At 45.7% G+C, this 15181-nt stretch overlaps 1 protein-coding gene across 1 annotated transcript in view; it reads left to right on the forward strand.

Annotated features, from left to right (window-relative positions):
* Positions 1-14272, forward strand: part of LIN7B (lin-7 homolog B, crumbs cell polarity complex component) — a 516755-nt gene extending 502483 nt beyond the window's left edge. Inside the window, exon 6 of the mRNA XM_040327611.1 lies at positions 13970-14272. Coding sequence (XP_040183545.1) covers positions 13970-13991 — 22 coding nt within the window. The 3' untranslated portion in view covers positions 13992-14272. The remainder of the gene's footprint in view (positions 1-13969) is intronic.
* The last annotated feature ends 909 nt before the right edge of the window (positions 14273-15181 follow it).

Genomic DNA, 15181 nt, shown 5'->3' on the forward strand with positions numbered 1-15181 from the left:
CTTAAATACGATCTTATCAGAAGACACTGAACGATCCCTTAGATTTTCCAAAGCAAAATTTCTACTCCATGGCAATTCTTCTTCGGCAATGTTTGCCAGGAAGCTGAAACATGACATTAAACCCCCACATGTATACAAACTACGAGACAATAATGGAAATATGGTAACCCACCCAAGGGATGTACTCCAGATTTTCTCGTCTTTCTACGAGAACCTCCTTTCTGGCCCTAAAACAAACCCTCCTCCCTACACCTTAGACTGGTTGAACTCCCTTAACTTTCCAAAACTCAATGACTCACAAATTTCCTCCCTCAGTGAACCATGCACCACAGAAGAAATTTCTAATATAATAAAATCCCTTAAAACCTCAACCGCCCCTGGCCCCGATGGTTTTTCAACCACATATTACAAGAAATATACATCTCTCCTAACCCCTAGCCTCTCCAAAATGTTCAATCACATCCTGCAAGGTGGTTATTTCCCCACAGAAATGTTACTCGCTAACTTATCCCTTATACCTAAACCACAGAAAGACCATTCCCCCCACAAAATTTCCGCCCCATTTCGGTTCTCAACAATGACCTCAAACTGTTCGGCAGACTGCTCGCTAATAGATTGTCCTCTGTTATCACATCATTGATCCACACAGATCAAACTGGCTTTATCCCAGGTAGGCAAATAGTGGACAACATCAGATTGGTCACTAATCTGATCCAGGACGCCAACCTCTCTTCCCGCCCTCTGTGTTTTCTTAGCCTTGATATACACAAGGCATTCGATAGTGTAAACTGGTCCTATTTAAATCACCTCCTGCCTAGATTCGGTATCTCAGACAAATTCATTCATGGCTTCAACGCCCTATACCACTTCCCTCAAACCATCCCTGGAAACAATTCGGAATTCTTCCCCCTGAGCAGGGGTACAAGGCAGGGCTGCCCCCTTTCCCCCCTCCTTTTTGCCCTGGCCATCGAGCCTCTGGCTCACGCCATAAGACACAATACTAATATTAAAGGTTATATTAAGGGCCCATGTGAATTTAAACTTAGTCTATACGCCGATGATGCCCTACTTTCCCTTACTGACCCACTTATTTCGATCCCTAACCTTCTTTCAGAACTTCACACATTCCACAAACTTTCCGGCCTGCAGGTTAATACCAACAAATGCTCCATTCTCCCTATTAATTGTCCCCCAGACATATTAAGTGATTTACAAAAAAACTTCAATTTTATATGGTCCCCCATATCACTTAAATACCTCGGTGTAAATATCACAGCCTCCCATAACCTATTGTATAAACCAACTACCTCCCCCTTTTTTCCCAAATCAGCGCATTGTTGAAAATTTGGTCTACGTATCACATTTCATTTCTGGGTAGGATCTGTGCATTTAAGATGTCTATCCTCCCTAAACTATTATATTTTTTTAGATCTTTACCAATTAACGTCCCTAAAACCAGACTGGAGGCATTGCAGCGTGAAATCAATAAATTCATATATAATAACAAGCGACCTAGATGTGGATACTCCACAATGCATAGATCCCAACGCGAAGGAGGATTAGGACTCCCACACCTATGGCTTTACTTTGTAGCCTCCAGACTGATTCACATGGCACAGTGGTCCTCCCTGGATGATAGTATCCCCTGGCTGAGGTTCGAGTCGGCCTCCATCTCACCCATTAACCTCAAAGGCATTTTATGGACTAACTCAAAGCCACACCACACGCTCCCCAAGCTCAACATGATTGTCGCTCAGTCGAACCAGCTGTGGAATAGACTTAAAACTAAACTTAAACTCTCCTCAATGTCCCCCCCGCTGGCCTCCTTCTTGGGAGAACCTAGATTCCCTCAAGCATTCCTGGACACCACTGTGTTCCACCGCTGGATCGACCATAACCTCACCACTCTGAAATCCCTCACTTACAACACCAAATTTATCCCTTTCTCCACTCTACAGACCAGGTTCGACCTTCCCCTCTCGGAACTCCCTCAGTACTCTTTAATCCAAGACTTCTATACTAGACACTATTCATTGCCTACGGTACCCCCTAGTACATTGTTTGAGCACATCTGCATCTCTTCTCCTAGAGATAAGGGTCTGATTTCTATAATGTATAACTACCTCAATAACTTGACCCAATCAGAAAAGTCAGGTCCCATGCTGAAATGGGAGGCTGACTTAAACTGCACAATATCTGTGGAGTCCTGGTCCAACATGATAGACAACCTCCGTAAAAGTACATGTGCTGCAGCATATAGAGAATCACCCCTAAAGCTTCTAACTAGATGGTATATGACCCCATCTAAAATTCATTCCTTCTATCCTGCTTCCCCCTTGTGTTGCTTCAGGGGCTGTCCGGAGGAGGGAGATTTCCTCCACATTTTTTGGAGCTGCAAGCATCTAGACCAAGTTTGGAGTGCTATGGTCACCAGACTAGAAAGCGCTCTAAAAAAGAGAATCACCCTATCACCCCAGATTTGTTTATTGTTTGACACTGTTCCAGACATCCCTCTCCCCTGCAATGGGCTAGTTCACTCCCTGATCAGCTCCATCCACTGGATGATAGCCTTTAATTGGAGATCCCATAACCTACCTTGGTCCCAGGTCAAATCCAGAATGGAAATGATTAGAATATCAGAAAGAATACATTATACACTGTTTGATAGTATGCAGAAATTTAACGAAAAATGGTCTTACTGGTCTACTCCATCTATTCAACCGAGATAACCCCTTTTTGCCCCATGTTCTTACCCATTATCCGTACCCTCCTGTCGAATCGATGGCTTGGCAATCTTCTTTACTGTATACTCATGTATGTCCTACACCCATAAATCTCACCGTCTCTGTATCTATGTCATGCAATTTATGTAACCGTTGTATTTCTTGTCTTCCAAATAAAACTTTTGTAAACAAAAACAATAACATACACAACCCTATCTATCTACTCTGCCCATTCTCCGCAGTGTTGATAGTAGGTGGGTCCAAAAACCTGCATAAAAAATATAAAAGAGAACATACACAGAAAATATACATCCTGATATATTATAACATTTTTCCTATTTACAATATCCAAGGTCAGAATTGAAACTGCACCCTCCCATCAGAGAGTGCTGAGCATAAATTTATTTTACTCTGTTGCAAGAAATATATAAAAAGAAACTATATATACATTACAGTTCTGCATTTAAAACATTGCAGAACACTGCCCCTAGCGGTCAGTGCGCTGGTACTACGGCAGTCCAAGTTCGATAGCAAAGAAATAGCAGCAAAAGGGAAGTAAAAGATAAAAAAATTCTTTCGCTGAATCTTCCTTGAGTGCTGTGGGGAAGTTGACAAGGACCCCCTCTAACTGACTGAACCCAAACCCCCCCCCCCCCCAAAGTTCTTCATATAAGCCGTGATGTGGATCCGGAGAGGCCAGGGGGAAAAAGGGAGAAAAAACAACTTGAGTGGGGGCGAGAACCCTTGTCCAGAACTTCTTTAAGGCCTTGTACACACGACGGGACATGTCCGATGAAAACGGTCTGCGGACCGTTTTCATCGGACATGTCCGCTGGCGGATTTTGGTCTGATGGCTATACACACCATCAGACCAAATTTCCCGCGGACAGCGAACACGGTGACGTGGCCGTGCCATCGCCACAACGATGACGCGGCGACGTGCGCGACCCTGGAAGGTCAATGCTTCCACGCATGCGTCGAATCAATTCGACGCATGCGAGGGCTTTCGGCCGAGCGGACATGTCTGGTGAGTCGTACAGATGACCGAACATGTCCGAACATGTCCGACGGACAGGCTTCCAGCGAACATGTTTCTTAGCATGCTAAGAAACATTTGTCCGCTGGAAACCTGTCCGATCCGCCGGAAAATTGTCCGGTCGGCCGTACAGACGACCAAACATGTCCGCGGAAACTGGTCCGTGTGTACGAGGCCTCAAAGGAAAATGCCAGACAAACCCGGCATGCAGCTTATTTGTAATAGCGTGGGTCTGGCAAAATGACAATGTCACCATCTGCTGTGGTTGTGGTAACTGAGAATACCTGGTCTTCTCTCCCAGGAGACTTCAGCTGGCACATTTACAGCGACCGAGTCGGTCGCTGTAAATGTGCCAGCCCCAGCTCCACTCTCGGTGGCAACGCTCGAACCGGATGTTCAAAAAGGCTAAGTTCAAGTCCGCACCCTTAATAATGCGAGGTACCTTCAGGTATGACCAAATGGCTTTGTGGCACCATGCTTCCCGTTCTTGATCAATCTGGCGTAGAAGGGAAGGTGGCACGTAGGGGTACTCATACCCATAGCTGGCAGCAACTCTTTGAATTACCAGGCGCTGCAGCCTGGCCAGATTAGGCAAAGTACGTGGGTCTCCGAGTCCCGGCAGCACTATAGCGTCCGGTGCCCTCTTTAGAGCAGGCACAGCAAGGGGCATGGGGGTAGAGATGTACAGAACTGTTCACTGGTGAATAATTTGCTGTTCGATCCGCCTCCTATTAATTAACATTGAGCAAACTTTGACCCTCTACCTCACAGTCAGCAGACACATTCCAGCCAATCAGCAGCATACCCTCCCTCCCTGACCCTCCCACCTCTCGGGCAGCATCCATTTTAGATTCATTCTGAACCTGCATTCTTAGTGAGAGGAGGGATAGTGTTGCTGCTGCTGAATTTATAGGCAAATCTATAGCTAGGCTAGTGTTTTCAGTGTCCACTCCAGTCCTGAAAGACTCATCTGATCTCTGCTGTAAGGACAGCACCCCAAAAAGCCCTTTTTAGGGCTAGTATATCAGTCTGCTTTTTTTTTCCTGTAATCTAATTGCAGTTGCCTGCTAGGCAGCGCGTGTGTCAGGATCACAGCGTACACTGTGCCCAGTGCCACCCACCACTCATCTATCTTGGTGGCACAGTAGATAACATTTAAAAAAAATGTTTTATTACTGCAATATAATAGTAGTCAGTTGCCTGGCTGGCAGCGTGTGTCAGGGTACAGCGTACACTGTGCCCAGTGCCACCCACCACTCATCTATCTTGGTGGCACAGTAGATAACATTTAAAAAAAAATGTTTTATTACTGCAATATAATAGTAGTCAGTTGCCTGGCTGGCAGCGTGTGTCAGGGTACAGCGTACACTGTAAACATGGAAAAGTGGAAATGGATGGACAGCCGCACTCGGTTAGTGCTTAGTCATGGCTGAGCACTAACTGTGTGCGAAACGCGTCGGCTGTCCCCTTATGTGACTGTATATTTGGATTAGCATGTCCAGTTTTTATTAATAAAGACTACTTCTTCAAGTTCCTTTGGAGTGCGGCTGTCCATCCATTTACACTTTTCCATGTTTGCCTAGTGCATTGCCAGCACCTTGGATTCCTGGGAGGTTCCTTGATTTGTCTGCTAAAGATCCACCTGGAGCGGTGCCACCCACCACTCATCTATCTTGGTGGCACAGTACATAACAGTTAAAAAAAAAAATGTATTACTGCAATAGAATAGTAGTCAGTTGCCTGGCTGCCAGCGTGTGTCAGGGGTACAGCGTACACTGTGCCCAGTGCCACCCACCACAAATCTATCTTGGTGGCACAGTACATAACATTTAAAAAAAAATTATTACTGCAATATAATTGTAGTCAGTTGCCTGGCTGTCAGCGTGTGTCAGGGGTACATCATGCATTGTTCCCAGTGCCACCCACCACTCATCTATCTTGGTGGCACAGTACACAACATTTAAAAACCCAACACAAATAGAATAGTAGTCAGTTGCCAGCGTGTGTCAGGCTCAAAGTGTATACTGTGCCCACTTGCCCAGTGCCACCACTCATATATCTGGTGGCATAGTAAATGAAGTTTAAAAAAAAAAAAAAATTTTGACTGCAATAGAATAGCAGTTAGTTGTCTGCAGGCGTGTGTCAGGCCTACAGCGTCTACTCTGCCAACTTCTGCCAGTGCACAGCGCCACTCATATCTGGTGTCACAGTAGCTTGCACGCATAGTACAACTAAACAAATAAAAAAAAATGATTGGCAGAGGCAGGCCAACCCACAGGGGCTGTCGTAGTCGTGGTTCTGTGATTCCCTTTGGCCCTAGAATAATGCCCAGTGTTCAGAGGCCACGTACCCTGAACTCGAAAAGTTCTGAGGACATAGTTGACTGGCTAACACAGGACACCCAATCTTCTACAGCTTCCGCTCTTAACCTTGACGCACCATCCTCCTCCAGCTCAGCTTCGGGCACCTCTCAAGTTACCACTCACCCGAATGCCGCCACCACCAACACTAGCATCACAGTTGCTTCACTTGATCTGTCAGAGGAGTTATTTACACATCAGTTGGAAGAAATGAGTGATGCGCAACCATTATTTCCAGAGGTTGTAGATAAAAGGGATATGACTCAGTCAGGCAGCATTACACACATGGACGTATGGTGTCATGATGATGTACCCGCTGCTGCTTCCTTTGCTGAGATGTCAGATACAAGTGAAGCGGTTGATGATGACGATGTGTCCAGGGATGTCACGTGGGTGCCCGCTCAAAGAGAAGAAGAAGAGGGGGAAAGTTCAGATGGGGAGACAGAGAGGAGGAGGAGACAAGTTGGAAGCAGGGGGAGGTCGTCGCAAGGAGCTAGTGGCACAGTCAGACAGCATGTATCGTCACCCGGGGTCAGCCAGACAGCACGCCAATCAACGCATGCTGTTGCCACCACCAGAATGCCGGCATTGCAAAGCTCAGCAGTGTGGCATTTTTTTTGTGTGTCTGCCTCTGATAACAGTGATGCCATTTGCAACCTGTGCCAAAAGAAACTGAGTCGTGTGAAATCCAACACCCACCTAGGTACAACTGCTTTGCGAAGGCACATGATCGCACATCACAAACGCCTATGGGATCAACACATGATGAAGAGTACAAGCAGCACACACACTCAAAGCCACCATCCTCCTCCTGGTACAGCATCTTCAGTCACGTCAACCACTGCTGTCCTCCTTGCCCCCTCTCAACCATCCGCCACTCCGTCTCTCACCTTGAGCAGTTCCTGCTCATCTGCCCACAGTCAAGTGTCTGTCAAGGACATGTTTGAGCATAAGAAGCCAATGTCACAGAGTCACCCCCTTGCCCAGGGTCTGACAGCTGGCTGGTTACAGATAGGGTTAGGGTTAGGGTTACAGATATGGTTAGGGTTACAGATAGGGTTAGGGTTACAGATAGGGTGATGGTTACAGATAGGGTTAGGGTAGGGTTAGGGTTACAGATAGGGTTAGGGTTAGGGTTACAGACTGTAACCCTAACCCTGTCTGTAACCCTAACCCTACCCTAACCCTATCTGTAACCCTAACCCTAACCCCTAAGCCTTACACTACCTGATCGATAAAACATTATACTTGATGTTTTAAAGCACGTTATTCCAAACAATTCATGAATGTTAGGTGATTTATGCCCTTTATGGATTAAAAACGGACTCTGCGACAACTACGTAATTTTCCATGGTAGTTTTGACATGGCTCCTCCTCCGGCATGCCACAGTCCAGGTGTTAGTCCCCTTGAAACAACATTTCCATCATTATTGTGGCCAGAAAGAGTCCCTGTGGGTTTTAAAATTCGCCTGCCCATTGAAGTCTATGGAAAACAGAAAGAGACTCACCGACTCCCCGGGTTAGCTGCGGAACGTCCATAGACGACTGTTGGGACCCACGCGATGCGCTCCGGCCGGAGCGTTTCTTCCTCCTCCGCGTACCGTAGAGGGCACGGGATTCCTCCGAAGCCCTGGGACTCCGGAAACATCGACTCAAACATGTCATCGTTAAGATCACCGTCATCTGAGAGCGAGTCAAAGTCTGATGAGTGCAGTTCCTCTGCTGGCAAGTAACCGCAGGGTTTGGCTGTAGGGTTTCGTTGGCCAGTCCGGCAAGGAACGCTGGGTAGGTAGGCCTCGACCGCGGCTGCGGAAGGCTGGAGCAGGCCCTGCTCCTATAGAGGCACACCACAAAGAGATCGCTGTAGAGGTCGCGGTCTCCGATGTGGTCTCGGCCTGGGTACTGGTCACATCAGTTGCACTGGTCACGCTGGTTGGGTCATCTTCCCGGTCTTTCTCGGTCATAGGGCTTACCTCCGATGAGCAGGATGGTGGGGTAGCCGTTCGAAGGGTCAGGATTGATGAGACCAAGATGACCTCAACATTGGGAGCCTCCAACTCCACGATTTCCACCGACGGGGATGGTTCTGGCCATGTGGCTTCCTCCTCTGCAGTGACAACTCCCGTGACATAGTCCACCCTGTACACCCTGTTTATCACTTTTAGCGGGCGATTTGGCAACAAAAAGGTAGGCCCGGCACTTCTGGCACCGGTCGAACGGCTGGATCCGGATCGAAAGTTCCTCGCAGCGAGGGCAGGACAGCCCCAGCACCTCCGATCCTCCGCTCGACAAGAGCACAAACTGTCCCTCGGTGGACGTACGGATTCTCGTGTCAGTCACTGGCACTCCAGGTGGAGCAAACGTGTTGGAGACCCCCGATGAAGTAGTAGGGGGCCTCAACCGCTGGGCAACACCGCTCGGTTGTAGTAAAGCAGACATCGCCACGTGGTTTCTCCTTCTCTCTTGCTGGTGGGCGTTGATCTGCTGAAATGGCGTGAAGACTCTGTTATACGTCTCACGCAGGGGTGGGTGACTACTCCCACTTGAAGAACTTGTCCAGACACGTTTCAGGAGCGTGCTCTGCTGCACGTATGCCCAAGCTTAGCTGTTTGAGGTTAAATTCCTCGTTACCGAACAGTTCAAAACACGACACTCTTCGCTCTTTAATAAATCTTTACTCACGATTTCCGTTGCCAGAGGTAACAGCCGATTCCTGGACGAGCCCCCACGTGTAGCGCTACCCCCTCAGGAGCCGCTGATTGATTTTGGATCGGTGTATTAAGTTACCTCTATGTGATGTCTAGGGGTGAAGGTAGTGAGTAGAGCAGTAATTGAATGTCCAATCTGTAGTTGAAGTTTTCTGAATGCTTCATTTCTTGGCCCAACACGACCAACATCAACTTGAGGTAGACAGGAAAGGTTGATGAAATAAAGTAACTTTGCAGTATCAGGCCTTGGATAAGGAAAAACAGTCCTACTTTTCCACAGCTGTAACAGTACGTCGCCACTCCAACCAGAGTGGGTGAAGTGCCCCCGGACAGACTTCTGCCACGAGCCTGGCAGCCGGAGCGTCACTTTAAGTTGCTGGGAGGAACAAGTCTCTGTCACCGACTTGGCTCTGATTAATTTAGGATGCCAGATGCGGCCTCTGCCACAGGCTCAATGCTGACAATGTGAACAGCAGAGCGAATCCTCCCAATCAATCACGTTGGGGTCACCGGTTGACAGTGCAAGTGTATCTGTCAATGTCCGGTCACCAGATCCCCGATGGTTTGTTCAAGCCCTTTTGGATAACCTGCCTCCGGGTTTTCCTCAAGCCGATACCCCACCGAATGGCATACAGCCTGGGATCTCCTCAGTAGAAAATGGGGACCCAGTAAGTCACTGGGGCCCCTTTGTGGCATCAGTTGCTCCAGGCCAAGAGGGCCCAGAGTCAGGAACTCCGCGTAGCGCGCGACCCCAGGCCAGGTAGGCCATAGTGGTGGGGCCCGCGATTGTGCGCACACCCTAAAGGTGGGTGCCACACCCGGAACCAGGAACCCGTGAAGAACCCAGAACAACGGCCTCTGCCACAGAAATACCCCCTCCCAGCATGCACAGCGAGGCCCAACTCCTCTCATTGGCTGCTGGGAAGAAGTGGCTCCTCCTGGACCTCTCTGGTGCCATTTGCTGCCCAGGGATGGCACCACATCCCTAGAACACAGACTGACCCACAGAACAATCCAGCTGAATTTAACAAAATTAAGAATGAGAGCAACTTATCTCTCTCATTCTCCCACTAACTTTAGCGTAGCGCCCTTTCTGAAAGTAAAGGGGGTGCTACAGTAGCCTTATGAGCTGCCCGATTTATCGCAGGGGACGTATCCGAAGAAGAGTTAACCCAAAAGTAGGCATGTAATTCCGTCTCGAGATCAGCATATATTGTGGGATCATTTAATAAGGCTACATTAAAGTGCCATGGAGAGGGGTGTGGTTTAGTCCAAAGGCCAATTAGTGATAGTTTAATCGGGGAGTGGTCCGACCAGGTGATGGACAAAATGTTTACCGACGTTTTGAGCAAAAGTAAGAAAGTATGCATGGAAAAGTGGTCTATGCGAAATATGTATGATGTACCTATGAAAAGTGCATGTAATCTCTAGCAGAGGAGTTTGTCTCCCGGCAGGCATCGATTAAATCATATAAGTGAAGTAGGCGTTCCACTTTATTGCTACTGCTGGGTGCTCGCTTGAGAATCATTTTAGTAGGGTCTGATTTATCCATGATCCGATCTAACGGAATAATACTATCACCACCCAGGACTACCTGTCCCCATACTTTGGCCATCAATACCTCAAACACCTTGCTAAAGAACTGTACCTGTCCAGAATTCGGGGCATAATAAGAAATTAATGAAACCAATTGGTCATGAAGGCGTCCCACCGTCATAATATATCGACCATTTTTGTCCTTGACTATAGTGATGGGTGTGAAAGGGGTCTGTTTAGAGAAACAAACTGCCACCACCCCCCTTTTTTTCCAGGCTAGAGGATAGATATTACTGTGGATATTTAGCACTCGGATATCTAGGAGCCGAGGTCTTAGAAAAGTGAGTTTCCTGCAGTAAGAGGACTTCAGCTCGCTGTGAGTGATTGTATTGAAAGGCCTTAGTTCTTTAGACTGGGGAGTTAAAGCCGTGGACATTATGGGTAACTATGGAGTACTTAGTTGAATATACCTTGGTCATCGTGGTAGGGCAGAGCACAATCACCTTGAATCAGGTGAGATGAAATCTCTGAGTCAGGTGATACCATCTTCAGTACAAGCTGACCACTTAAGGACCTTGCCTGTTTTTCAGACGTTGTGTTTACAAGATTAAAACAGTTTTTTTTGCTAGAAAATTACTTAGAACCCAAAACATTATATATATTTTTTTCTAACAGCCCAGAGAATAAAATGGCGGTCATTGCAATACTTTTTGTCACACCGTATTTGCGTGGCGGTCTTACAAGCGCACTTTTTTGGAAAAAAAACACCTTTTGAATTAAAAAATAAGACAACAGTAAAGTTAGCCCAATTTTTTTTATATTGTGAAAGATAATGTTACGGCAAGTAAAATGATACCCAACATGTCACGCTTCAAAATTGCGCCCGCTCGTGGAATGGAGTCAAACTTTTACCCTTTAAAATCATCATAGGCGACGTTTAAAAAATTCTATAGGTTACATCTTTTGAGTTACAGAGAAGGTCTAGGGCTAGAATTATTGCTCTTGCTCTAACGATCGTGGGGATATCTCACTTGTGTGGTTTGAACACCATTTTCATATGTGGGCACTACTCACGTTTGCGTTTGCTTCTGCGCGCGAGCTCGTCGGGACGGGGCACTTCTTATTTATTTTAATTTATTTTATAAATTTTTACATTGTTTTAAAAAAAAAGGTCACTTTTATTCCTATTACAAGGAATGTAAACATCCCTTGTAATAGAAAAAAGCATGACAGGTCCTCTTAAATATGAGATCTGGGGTCAAAATGACCTCAGATCTCATATTTAGACTAAAATGCAAAAAAAATTGTCATTTGAAAAAATTACAACAGGAAAATGTGCCTTTTTAGAAGCATGGGTGGAAGTGATGTTTTGACGTTGCTTCCGCCCTGCTATGCTATGGAGACAGGTGGGGGCCATCTTGCCCTCACTTGTATCCCAGCTGAGCAGGACACAGGACCTGATCGCCTCCACCACTGCCGACGGCTCCGGTAAGCAGTGGAGGGCACGAGAGAGCTGCGGCGGATCTTGCGGCGAATCCGCAGCAGAGACCACCGTTATCGTTTACAGGACCGCTCAGAGGAAAGATGGATATCTCGGTTGTGGCAGCGGCTGCTGCCATTATTGAGATATCCATCTTTAAAGTGCCAACATATATGTAGGTGAGTGGGTCCTTAAGTGGTTAATGAAGCAAAGTAGAACAGTTGGGCCCATGTCATAACGCATAATAAACATTATGTAGATACTGTTGTTTTGGGTTGAAACCCCATCCAGAAGCAACATCTGGGAGCAAGGGGACCTTCATCCTCAGAGGAAGGTAGTCTCACTAAGAGGAGTGTGTGTGTACACCCCGACCCAAAGATCAAAAACAGTAAAGTAAACAGGAACTAAACTATAACCATTTTAACATTTTGGAACTTCTATTCTCTGAACAGATCTCCTCTTCTCATGGCCCAGAAGTCCAGAGCAGACTGGTCCCATCGCAGCCATTCATGCTTTGAAAATATGGGCATGGGGGTCATGTGACAGCCCATGGAGGAGATAGTCTGAACACATCACTGCTATGCAGCAGTACAGTTATTTAAAGTAAAATAATCCGACATTTGGTGCGCGTTTATATCAGGAATCAGTTTTTTCATCAGCTCCCTCATGGCTCTGTCTAAATCAATGTGGGTTTCTGGAAGTCAAGTCCCCTTATGCGCACATTTTACCTGCGAGACCAGTTTTCCAAATCCTCAATTTTAGTATAGGCTTCATCTAATCTGCCCTGGAGATCTGTAATCATTGTATAATTCTGGTTAACCTTGGTAACTGTTCCAGCCACCTTGGATTCAATCATCTCAAACCTTTCTCCTATGCCCTGAATGTCACGTTTAAGATCAGTGGTAATTATGGAGCAGGCTTTGGATAGTTCTTGCTGTCGTATTGCAGAAAAACGTGCTAGCAGCACAGCGTCTCCAGCATAAGTTGTAGGTTGCGGTTCAGGCAGCTCCCTATTAGGGCTCGATTGGCTGAAGATTAGGTCTGTCTTCTCTGCCATGTTCCTATTTATTGAGGACACTGGAGAGCCTACAGTTTCATGAGTGTCTCTGTATGTTTCAGGGGCAGTGATCAGTACTCACCCGGTTGCTCTGTGTCCAGGTCCCCCGAGTATTGAGATGAGAAGGGGTCCCTGTTATGGTCAGGCTGGGTCCGTTTGGCTGCCTTACTCTGTGACCTGGATGTGCCTGTGTTCGAGCTGCCTCGTGGTTCTCCCCGCTCCGGCACCATCTTGGACGGATGCTTCTGTCCGGGGGAGGGCCCCGTTTCTCCGTTAAGATTCTGTTGCGTATACGGCCTTCTTTTGGGCTGTCCCATTGCCCGCCATTGCATCACCAGCTAGGGACTTGTTCCAGCCAAGACTGAGTGACTGCTCCCGTTTTTAGCGCTGTTTGTAGCTGCTTTGGGCCAGGGGAGTGCAGAGTCTGCGTGCATGCGCTCTCTGGGATTATTATTTTAAAAGTCTGTAACCTGTTTGGTTAGTTGTTGATGGTTGTAGTACACATGGTCTGACCAAGTCTTGTAATTTTGTTAATTTCCATTATGCCCCCTTCACACCTCTTGCTGCAGAATGTGATCCTCATAGTAACTAGCAAAGTTAAAGCGGTTGGTTTTTCAGGTTAAATCATGAAATAAATATTCTGAATAACCATTATCAACAACATAGTTGATTTTCTTCCATATACTGATTAAATTGTGTTTAGTACACTTGGCTTGTTGCAAATGTTATGTAAGCTTGTAGTCATCCTAGTATACAATAAATAGCAGATTGAGGGAAAAAAATCAGCTTCATTAGTTAGAAACACACAACACCAATATTGTATTAAGATTTTCCTTTGAAACACCAAGGCACCAGTTCACTTAAGCATGAATTGATGTAAAGCATAGCCAAGCCTGGTTTACTAACATATAATGTTAAGTTTATTTTCATCATCCAATCATGTGAAGGCATCACTTTGTTTTTCATCTCCCTTGTAAACAGAATATTTTCTCTTCATCTCAACTCAGTTTTTAGTACATTTGGCTCTAATATTTGTACTGATCTACTAACCCTTACGTTTGTCTTGCAGGTCTCTCGAGTCCCGAGGGTAACTGTTGTGCATTCTTGATGAACCTTAAGCTCTGGACCCTTCACTCTGTATTTATTAACACATGTCATATAAAATCTGTGTACAGTTTTTATTTCTGTTGTGGGTGTGTACCAGTGCTTTGCAAGGTGTGTGCTTGTTTGTGAACATAAATTGCCCAAAAGATGCAAAGATTTAAAGTTCTGGAAGTATTTGTACAATGCATCCTTTTATGTTGGGGAAACTGATTGAACTTTGTTAGACAATTCTTCATGGACATTAAATGTATTTCTGTTGCAATCAAAAGTCACAAAGAAATCTTACTTTTCCATAATGCATTTGCAAGGAAATGGGAAATTTGTATTGGTTTGCAGTACCTTCCTATAGCCTGTAGGTGGCACTGTTGTAAGGGAACTCAGAAAAAGTTGTCTAAGCTTTTACGGAGTTACAGGTACAGTATATATATATATCATTATTGATTTTGTCCGCAAGGTACCTTTAACATAAACATTTTGTAAATTCAACAGGTAGAGTTCAAAGGTATCTTTTAGCAACTTTCCACACTACAATTGAAACAGTGTGTTTAAAATGTTTTTATATTGAAGCTCTAACCACTTTTTCTTTAATTTTGAGAAGACCTGGGAAGTATAAGAAATTACATGAATCACCTTTTTAGTTTAAAAGGGTTAGAGTTGGAGATCCAGTCACTAAAATTTTCTTCCGTCCAAGGTACGAATCTGAAATCTGTGCTATAACTCAAAGTATGTATGCATCTAGTTTCCTTTTTTGGCGCAAGACATGCTCTCTAGCACTTTTGCTGCTGTTCCCTCCACCGACTCTGGTAATACTCGGAAAATGTAAATGTCCCCATTAGTGTTCCCCCTTGCATCAGGTGCCCCTACCAGAGTAATTCATTACATTGATTGCCACCTACAGACAATCCCTATAAATCAGTTGCCACTGTCAGAGTACCCCCTTATATCAGGTGTCCCCCATCAAAGTGTCCACTTACATCAGGTGTCCCTATCACATCTGGTGTGCCCATCAGAGTGTTCCTTTACATCAGCTGCCCCCATCAGAGTGTCCCCTTCACATCAGGTGTCCCCATCAGTGTGCCCCTTAACATAAAATAAGTGGCACATTATTTTATTTTTTTATTATTATTTTATTATGGCAAAGCATCTCAGATACAACAAATCGAGTCATTTTAACAAA

This window comes from Rana temporaria, chromosome 10 (genome assembly GCF_905171775.1).
Source record: "Rana temporaria chromosome 10, aRanTem1.1, whole genome shotgun sequence".
NCBI classification, from domain to species: domain Eukaryota; kingdom Metazoa; phylum Chordata; class Amphibia; order Anura; family Ranidae; genus Rana; species Rana temporaria.